This window comes from Rhinopithecus bieti, unplaced genomic scaffold (assembly GCF_001698545.2).
Source record: "Rhinopithecus bieti isolate Rb0 unplaced genomic scaffold, ASM169854v2 scaffold_14232, whole genome shotgun sequence".
NCBI lineage: Eukaryota > Metazoa > Chordata > Mammalia > Primates > Cercopithecidae > Rhinopithecus > Rhinopithecus bieti.
The window spans coordinates 847,427-857,850 of record NW_016807906.1 but is presented as its reverse complement, the minus strand read 5'-3'; the positions used below and the strand labels follow the sequence as shown (position 1 = coordinate 857,850).

At 48.1% G+C, this 10,424-nt stretch overlaps 1 protein-coding gene across 3 annotated transcripts in view; it reads right to left on the bottom strand.

The window, feature by feature from the left end:
• Positions 1-1,166: 1,166 nt before the first annotated feature.
• LOC108537025 (phenylalanine--tRNA ligase, mitochondrial-like) overlaps positions 1,167-10,424 on the bottom strand; it is a 543,711-nt gene continuing 534,453 nt past the window's right edge. For 2 of the 3 annotated variants that reach the window (XM_017884141.1, XM_017884140.1), the window contains exon 4: positions 1,167-1,459. In XM_017884141.1, the coding sequence (XP_017739630.1) occupies positions 1,321-1,459 (139 nt within the window). In that variant the 3' untranslated portion in view covers positions 1,167-1,320. The remainder of the gene's footprint in view (positions 1,460-10,424) is intronic. The other variant, XR_001887689.1, reaches the window with a different exon arrangement.

Below are 10,424 nucleotides of genomic sequence, written 5' to 3'. Positions count from 1 at the left end.
AGGTGACGTGTGACTGTATTTGACAAATATTGCTCAGATTCTGGGCCACAGGGCAGCATCATGGTTTTGCATTTTATACACCTAGTTTGCTTTCTCTAAGAACATTAATAAATGCCTGATCAGTCATGGGGATAAAGGGATATCTTGAAGTGCAGGCTAAGGCCGAATCAGAAATGGCCCTGCTGGCAAATGCCAGGGAAGACGAAATCACTGTCACATTGTGCCTTTCCACTGAGACCCAGCCACTTGGGGAATTGTACCTGTAGGCCCTAAAACCCCAGACAGCAGTTTGGTTCCAGGATTGGCTGTGGGACTTGGGGTATGGCTTCCTCAATTCCCTTAAAAATCCAAGGGAAGAGTCCAAATTAATCACATGGTAAGGTGACACTAAAGCTGTTCTTCCCTTAGGAAAGCAGCTGCCTACCCCCATGCCGCTAGCTGATAATGGCCACTCCTCATCAAATATTTATCCCGGCGCTTGCAGCCCTCCATCAGCCTCTAGCATCATGCCAGGGATGGAAGCTGATTATTAAAACTGGTCATGAATGAGGCAGGCAGACTACAAAGTGCCTGGGATGGAAAGGGGGGAACATCAAAGCCCCATATTCTTCCTTAAAGGTTGCCTTCTGGAAGTGGAGGCTGCCTGCTGGGAAAACTTGAAGGGAGTTTGAGGACCTGTGCCTCCAAGACTTGGGCAGCTCTCGCCCCTTTCCTTCCTCTCCAGTGGGGTGGAAGGCAGCTAAGCCCAAGTCCTGGGGCCAGAGGCCTGACTCCAAGCCATGGGTTTATGAAAAGCAAATAGATAACTTGCCCTGGCTCAAAGATGCAACTCCCTTCACATTCAAGGGGAGCGCTGGCATTTCAGTAGTGCCCTCTTTGAAGCCTGCCCTTTGCAAAACTGAAAAAGAAGAGAAGGGAGGAAGGAATGGAAGCTGATTCAAAAAGCTTCCTGTATTGTATCTGGAATTTCTGATGTCCCTCTGTGTGGCTTCACTCATTACATGGGTGGAAGAGCCTGTCAGGCAAGAAATCATGCCCAGTGCTTAATGGAACCCAGGGACCAATTAACCATACTGAGCACCAATGCCAGTGGGCAGAGCACTTCTAAAAGGAAGAAGAAAAGACCTTCCCCCTTTCCCCAGATAAAAGACAAATGCTATGTCAACAGCTTTTCAAGAGTGATCTTTTATTTTGTGAAAGTCCTAAGACTGATCCATTTATCAAAAGATGATTGATGCCCCAGTTCACAAACCATATCTTTTTCTCTTTCAGCAAATCCTGGAGCCCCAAGAGGGCTGCAGCCTGGGTGAAGTGGTGACATCAGAACCTGCCCTCCACGCCCAACCGCTGGACTGCAGCCTCCTGCAAGGCCTGGTGGATGTGCCTGACCTCTCTCTGGGACAAAGTCCGTTCCATGTGGCGGTAGGTGATGCGATAGCAGTGGCTGGTCTTGTGCGTCCTACAGAGAGGAAGAGAACACAGGTGAGCGCAGGATGAACGAGGCTGTGCCTGAAGGAGCAGTGTGGCTTGCCCTGGCCAGATCTCCCCATCTGCAGTGGAGAACTGAGGTTGGGATCCAGGTACCATTTACCGCTAATAATCTGCATCTTTTACAGGGGGAGAAGGTGACAGTCAGGGAAACATTAGCTTGACTGAAGGAGGTTGCTGGTTTCCACTGGACTGGATGTATCCAAATCCCCTGGGAAGGACGCTGACAAATTTGATTTCCTAGGCCACACTCTGGAGATTTGGATTCAACAGGTGGGAGGTGGGACCTGGACTTCTAAGCCTGTCCCAGGTTCCCCACATGATTCTAACAAGCAGACAGGGTCAGGGGTCAACCCAAGTGTGCCTCCTTCATGTCATGGAAGGTAACTGTGTTTGTGAGGCACACTGCAGTATCAGTAAGGCTTGAGGCAAGGCTGAGGGACTCACTCTCTCAGCACCCCTGCTGGCAGTCCAGGAAGCATACAGGCCATATATGCCATGTATGTGCTGCGTAGACAATTACTTTAGTCTCTCCTTTACGACATAGGTGTTGGCTTGGCTTGCATGCAACAGCTGAGTAATTCTGGAATATGTGGCGATGACAGCAGTAGGGCCTTCTATCTGCATGGCAGGTGCTAAGACACACTGGTCAGTTGATCTCATGAGAAAGACCCCTGGGCCATGAACTAGCAGGCCTGGCCCTGTCCCCAGCCTGCCTCTCACTGGCTGTGTGGCTGGGTGTCTGACATCTCACCATCTCTGAATGCTCACATTTCTCTTCTACACAATAAGGGGACCTGGTCAACTTCAGAGCCACACAAATTCCTCTTTTCCCATCCGCCGCTGCCGCAGCAGCAGCAGCAACAACAACAACAACAACAACGGCAACCTAATCCCTTCCAACAACAACAACAACAACAACAACAGAGGCAACCTAATCCCTTCCAACAACAACAACAACAGAGGCAAAACCCCCCCCTAATCCTTCCAACAACAAAACCAACAGACGGCAACCTAATCCCTTCCAACACAACAACACAGAGGCCATAATCCCTTCCAACAACAACAACAACAACAACAACAACAACAACAGAGGCAACCTAAATCCCTTCCAACAACAACACAACAAACAACAACAGAGGCAACCTAATCCTTCCAACAACAACAACCAGAGGCAACCTAGATCCCTTCCAACAACAACAACAACAAAACAACAACAACCAACAACAGAGGCATCCCTTCTTGGCCCTTGGGGAGGAAACGGAAACAAACCGAGGGCTCCCAGGCAGTTTCCTTTTATGATGTCGTCAACCAGCCCTTAGCCTAGTCAGGGAGACTCCATGTGCTTTCTGGCAGGTGAGACAGGGCTGGGCCTTCAGTAATACCAGGGTCTTGAACAAATGGGCTTCTGGTGGAGCTGGCACCTGGGCCACTCCCACATAATCACTGGAAACTGGTAGTCCCATTGATGCCACCTGAGTCCAGAGCCTTTGCTTCCAGGGGCCTCCCGATGCTTCACGGATTGCTCTCACTGGGTTCTCTCCTCTTTCCTCTCCCTCTCCCTCATCTGAATGCCAGAGCCCTTGGCTGGGCAGATTACACCTGGTGCGTGAGAGTCTGCCTGGTCCTGGCCTCCCTAGTCTGCCCCTTCACCTCCCCTTCCAGTGTCTCCTCCCCTCTCCCCCACTCTGGCTTGGTCATCTTTGTCCTGCTTTTGTCCTTCCACTTTCAGGAAGGATAAGCTGCTATGCTGTGCCTCACAGGGTTATGTGAATTTCAGCCAAGTATGCAGCCCCCGTTTGGATCAAGCCACAGGAGGCAAGCTGGGCTGGGGGAGGAAGTTTTCTTTAGGGACTTCCTGGGGATTCCCGATAGCACATGGAGGCCTGCCCCATTCCCTCACCCAGTGTCAGCTGCCTGCTTTAGACCAAGGGAGAAATCAAATCCTCTCCCCACCTGGCTCTTTCTTTTTCAGTCCAGTTCAGGGCAATGGCTCTGCTCTGTGGACATTCCTCTGGGGTGGGGACCTTGACTCCTGGGGGAGGCACTGCTGCTCAAAGTGCCCCAAGGACCTTCCACAAAGTCGAGTCGTCTTTTCTCCTCACTCTCTGCTCCTAACAAGAGTACTCCAGGTACCATGCCCACCCAAGCCTTTCAGGCACCAAAATGCAGCCAGACAGAAAACCCTGGCTCTGAGAGGAAAACAAGAGGCTCTCCAGGAGTGGGAGCTTATGAAACCACATAGCCAAGACCCTGGCTGCCACCAAGTGCTGACCCATTCCATTTAAACTACAATTGTTCCATTTATAGTTACTTGTTTTTTGACAAGGGCACCAAGACCATTCAAGGAGGGAATGTCTTTTCAACAATTGGTACTGAGACAACGGGATATCCACATGCAAAAGAATGAAGTTGAATCCCTACCTCACACAACACACACAGACTAACTCAAAATATATTATATATCTCAATGTAAGAGCTGAAAATATATCATTCTTAGAAGAAAACAGATGAGTAAATCTTCATGACCGCATAGGCAAAAACTCCTTGGATGACACCAAAAGCACAGGTGAAAAAATAAAAAAAAAGGATAAACTTGGAGTTCATAAAAATTAGACATTTTCTTAATTCAAGGCGTCAAGAAGGTGAAAAAGGAACCCACAGAATGGGAGAAGATATTTGCGAGTCATATACCTGATAAGGGATTTGTATCCAGAACATACAAAGAACTCTTACAACTCAACAATAAAATAGCCAACAACACAGTAAAAAAAGTACAAAAGATCTGAATAGACATTTCTGCAAAGATAAACAAATGGCCAACAAGCACATGAAAAAATGTTCAACTTCAGCCATTAGGGAAACGCAAATCAAAACCACCATGAGATACCACTTCAGGCCCATTAGGATGCCCATTTTAAAAACAAAAGGAAAATAACAAGTATTGGAGAAGATATGGAGAAATCAGGGCCTGTTTAGAAATTGACAGGGCTCTGCAAATTATAAAGTGCTAACTGGGTGTGAGGTGAAAGTATCATTGTGGCAACTGTTATCACATTGTATTTTTTCACTGGTTCATTCTGGTTCCTCCTAGCAGAAGAGCTGGTAATATGGCACCTCTAAAAGTTATTGCCAATTGAAGATGGATGGGGAAAAATCTGTTTTCCTATTTCTATGCGCTCAGAAAAAGATCTCTATAAGGATTCTTGGGATTCAAATAGCTTATACAGAGCATTTTGATGAGTTAGGTGTAAATGATTCACAAATACGTGGATTATGAGATAAATTCTCATAATATATAGATATGAGAGAAATACTATTTAGCAGAATGTTTGGTGATTCTGTTGAATTCAATAGAATCAAGTGAAAATCAACCAGATTTGCCTTTTCCTAACATGAATGATGACAGAGAAGGCTTCCTTTTATTTTCTAGAAACTTCTGTGTGTAGCGTTCAGATGACAGGACATACTCCTGTCTTCCTTTGTCATGTTGGAGGGCTGAGAGAATGGAGCTGGCAAGTGGTCAGGGGTGGAGGACCCCGGTCCCTCATTCTTGAAGCGTCTCCCCAGGAAAGCCACAGGCACATGGAGCTGAAGATTCTTGGAGCTTATCAGTGAACAGGTAAGAAAACGGATTCCTCAAGTGAAAGATGCCCTCAGCAACCAACCCCAAGGGTCTGGACTCTCCTTCTGCTGGTTCTTTTATATCACCCAATGCAGTCTCTTTTAGACCAAAAGCTTTTCAGCCTTCCATCTGCCATGACCTACACTGTCTCTCAGTAACAGCAGCAGCAGCAACAGCAAACATTTATGCAGCAGTTTTGTATACCAGGTACTGTTCTGAGGCATTCACATACACCACCTCTTTTAAGTATCACAACCTCATTGGGTAAACAGCATTACTGACCCATTAGACAGATGAGGAAACTGAGGCACAAAGAGCATAAATAACTTACCGATGCTCACACAGCTAATAAGTAAGTGGCAGGGCTGGATTCAAAGCTAAGCAATCTGATGGGAATGTACAAGCCACAGTACGGTGGTTCCTCAAAAAGTTAAACACAGAATTACCATATAATCCAGCAATTCTACTCCTAGGAATATACCCTAGAGAATTGACAGCATGTGTTGAAACAAAAACCTGTCCAAGAACGTTCATAGCAGTATTATTGACAACTGCCAAAAGATGAAAATGTCCATGAATATCTGTATAGATTGACCGGGCGCGGTGGCTCACGCCTGTAATCTCAGCACTTTGGGAGGCTGAGACAGGTGGATCACTTGAGGCCAAGAGTTCGAGACCAGCCTGGCCAACATGGTGAAACCCCAACTCTACTAAAAATACAAAAATTAGCCAGGTGTGATGGAGGGCGCCTGTAATTCCAGCTACTTGGGAGGCTGAGGCACGAGAATCACTTGAATCCTGGAGGTGGAGGTTGCAGTGAGCAGAGACTCAGTCTGAAAAAACAATTTTTTTTTGGATGGATTAACAAAATGTGGTATATCCACACAATGGAATATTACTTAGCCATAAAAAGGTACTGATTTTTATGAAGTACTGATACATGGATGGATACTAGATGGAATGTGGATGAACCTCAAGAACGGAAGTGAAGAAAGTCAGATGCAATAGAGCATATATTATACAATTCCATTTATAGAAGATATCCAGAAAAGGGGAATCTATAGAGATAGAAGGCAGACTGATGGTAACCAGGGGTCGTAGGGAGAGACTGCCTCATAGGGATATGGATTTCCTTTGGGGTGATGACACATTTTGAAACTAGATAGAGGTGATGGTTGGGTTGCACAACACTGTTCTTATACTAAATACCACTGAATTGTACGCTTTAAAAAATGGTTAATGTCATGTAAATTTTTCCTCAATTAAAATAACAAAAACTAGGAAATCTGCTTTCAGAGCCCAGCTATTAACTGTCACCCTCTTCCTTTAATCCCAACGTCCTCTAAAAAGTGACAAGGTTTGCAAGTTATGGAGAAGAGTAATTTCTTTTAATTGTGCTGTTAAAAAAAAAGATGGAATGAGCCCATGCTCCTCTCTGGTTCTGCCCTTCCACCAACAACAGAGGGCACAGCTGGAGAGGAAGAATGACTGTGAGTGGGGTGGGCTGTGCCTGGGGCACAGATGCTTTGATGTCTTTCCTGCTTAAAGGGGCATTAAGAGGTGGTCTGGGAAGCCAGACAGCTGGCTGGGAAAATGAGAGGGCTGCAAGCGTAAGAAAGGAAGGGTAAGAGCATGGGGCCAGGTGGCATCACGAGGTTGCCACTGCCCTCCCCCAACTCATGCAGGCACACTCATCAGGACAAGAAACCTGCCCCGGAGGAGAGAACAGGCTGTGCTGACTACCTGGAGTTTTAGAGGCAAATAAAAGTTCCCTTTTATGTACTTCACAGCTTCTACTCATAGGCAAAGTAAACGAGATTGCCCATGACTGAGTCTGAGAGGTCAAACTCCATTATAAGGAGTTTGAAGAAAGACTCTAAAAAAATTTTTTTTGGTGCTACAATTTCATTGCATTGGGGTATTGGCTAAAATGAGTTGGTCACTGGATAGCGTTTGAATTTTTGAAAGATTTTGGTATAGGAATCTTAGAATGTTTGAACCTCCGGGGCTTTGACTGTCACCAGTTTATTCATAGATTCCTTTAGTTATTCAACAAACAGCATGTTCCAGTCACCGAGCTGGACACAGATAAGCACATGAAGGGGATGCAGTATCTGCCCTCAACCAGCTCACATCCGGGAGTTAGCAGCCTGCTGAGTCCTGCAGCAACCCAGGAGCCGGCTGAGCAGAGGACCGTCCCCGAGTACGCCCATGACAGCAGGAGGGGCTGGTACTTGCTTGGCAGTGAAGTCAGCCACATCTCACCCCACGTGGAACCTCATGTTCTCCTGAGATTTGCTCTTCAGTACATGATTTTTCCCACCTCCCCGAGAACACTGACATGCACTGTTTGTCTAGTACAGTGCGGCACTACGGGGCGCACCAGAGGGCTTCAGATTATCCTGCCTGCTAGGAGCTTACCTCTTGAGAGGGGCAAACAGAATATAAGACAGCCCACGCTCCCTGCCATTGGCAGGTGATGAACGATGCCATGGTACATGCTGCGCCCAGGGCCCACCTCTTCCACTCTCCCACTGCCGCCCATCAGCTCCCCTTCTGAGAGATTCAGCCTGGCTCTGGAAGCTGGAGACATGACTCAAACTTATCCTGAACCTTACTTTCACTTGGATCCTGGTCCCTGCTCCCGTGTGACTGCCCCCTAACTTTACCATCCTGTACAAGAGTAGCTGCTTGTGTGGAAGCCGAGAGCCAGGGCCAGAGGGGCAGCCGTGTGTGGGCCGATGGGAGAGCTGGGCTGGACGGCAGAATGCAACACCAGGGAGGGGACGGCGTATTTTGATGCCGCCTCCTACCGGAGCCCTTGGACCAAAGACAAGGATGTACAGGTGCTCAGTATAGTCAAGGCTGGATCAGTGAGGCATTCTCAAAACTACAAATGTGTAAAAGGGGCCCCTCCCCAGTGCTTTTTTTTTTTTTTCCTGATCAACTTAAGTGAGACAACTACCAAGTACCAAAAGTACTGCCAAGAGTGTCACTGCTCTCCAGTTCAATGTGGGCCAAGAGGAGATTTTCTAAAGAGCTCAGGGCTCTCAAGCCTTACTGGAAAGCTGGCACAGGGGTCAGAGTGTTAGCGAGGGTTGGAATTCCTCTATCATACAACCCCTTGGTTTACCCTGGCATCCAAACAGGCTCTGAACTCAAAATAAAACCTTTCCAGGGGATGCAGCCAAATCCCAGCTCCTGCAACATCCACAGTAGTCTGCTTCTCCATCTGCGACAGAGCAGCGACTTCATGTTCTTGGATGATGTGCTCGCCACCTCCCAGAATAGATCACATACGACCAGCAGTCACTGCAGCTGCCATCTATTCATGCAGGGATTACTCAACAGGAGAGAGGATGCTGTCATCGGGCAGCTTCCATTTTCAGAGTAACAAACACTGGGCTTCCCCGGCTCACTCCTCATCTGTCTCCTGCTTTTCTGATGCAGAAGCTCAGTCTGGAGCTGCCCACGTCAGAGGCACCGTGCATGGCTGTGAGGGTCAATACATGCAACGCTTTAGAGGGTGGGGCTGGACTCGGGCAAGAGGCACAGTATGGCAGGAGGAGGAGGAGGAAGTAGGGACAAGTTCCATGGCCTCTCCTGAAAATATAGAACTGAATGGGCATGGTGGAGTGGAGAACCAGAGTTTGCAGCTAGAGAAACTGGGTTCTAATTCCCGCTCTGCCCTTTGCTATCTGTGCGACTCTGGGCAGTTTACATCACCCTTTGTGCCCCAATAACTCCATCTGCAGGGTGAGGCGAACAAAACTTGCTTTCCAGGGTTTATGAAGGCTGAATGAGGGGGCATGTAGAGTATTAATACAGAGCCAGCCACCCAGAGTAGGCGCTGAATACCTACGCATCCGCCCCATCTTCCTCCTTTACTCCTGTGGTTTACTGGAGAGTGGAATGAAACTGCGGGGGTGAGGGACTTGTGTTTCTTCTGTGTTTCTTTTACCCTCGTCTGGGTTTGGACTCTGACTTTGGACGGAGGATGGGAAGAGATTCCTTCCCATGGAGCACGAATGCATTAGTTAGCTTTGGCTGCATCAGTGAAGTGAGGAGTGGAAGTCAGATTGGGCAGGATTTAAATAAGTGGTCTGGAAACTAAGTAAATCATTTTCCCCCTTTACCTTCCCTACGTTTTTTTTTTTTTTAAACAAACAACAAACAAACAAACAAAAACAAAAGGGAAGCGAGGATGAAATTCTGATCATGAGACTTAGGGTCTGATGACTCTATATGGCTTTCCTAATGAACTGCTCCGGGCTTAATGCAAGAAGAGGACACAGGCCTGGGAGGCAGGAGGCCCGGGTGCCAGCCCAGGCTCCCGTGATGACTGTGTGAGTCTGGGTGAGTCATTCAACCTCTATTGGCCTCATTTTCGCCCCCAATGACAGGGGTGGAATAAACGGGCTCTGAGGCTCCTTCTGGCTCTAGAATTCCAGGAGTCGCCTCAGAAGACAGAAGAGATCCTTTTATTTTTATGTATCTATCTATTTGAGACATGGTCTTGCTCTGTCACCCAGGCTGGAGTGCAGTGGCACAGTGACACAATCATGGCTCACTGCAGCCTTGACCTTCTGGGCTCAAGCAATCCTTCCACCTCAGCCTCCTGAATAGCTGGGGCCACAGGCGTGCACCACCACGCCTGGTTAATTTTTTGATTTTTTGTAGAGACAGGGTCTCGCTATGTTGCCCAGGCCAATCTCAAACTCCTAGGCTCAAGCAAAACTCCAGCATTCCCAGAGCCTGCACAGGAAGAAAGGGAAAGGCTAGGATGGGCCTGTGATACGAGTGATGAGAGCCAGCGGGAAGCATGCTGGCCTAATGAGGGCAGAGTGCAGCCTGGCAGGGCCCACTGAGAAAGCCGTCGTGCAGACCACGGGGCTCCAGGAGTAACAACGCTCTAGACACTTCTTCAGCCCCTCCATCTATTCCCTTTGTTATTTCGCAAATACCATACACGCACTCCCCAGAGGAGGTTTTCCTCCTTATTCTCAGAAGGGTCTGTCCTGGGCCTGACGCTCCTGTGGGGCCGTTCTGAGTGGTGCCTCCCCCAGCTCCCAGCCAGCAAACACCAGTGTTGCCGCTCCCTGCTGCTGCTGCTGCTGCTGCTGTGCCTGTGATTTCCTCCCAGAGGGATTTCTGTTCCTCGGAGTCAGTCACAAGAAACCAGTCCAGATGGTTCCTCTGACAGTTACTGCCTTGGGAAAGACAACTCCAATCCAGGCCTTGATGGAGGCAGGGCCAGAGGCAGAGAGAGAGAGAGAGAGAGAGAGAGAGAGAGAGAGAGAGAGAGAGAGAG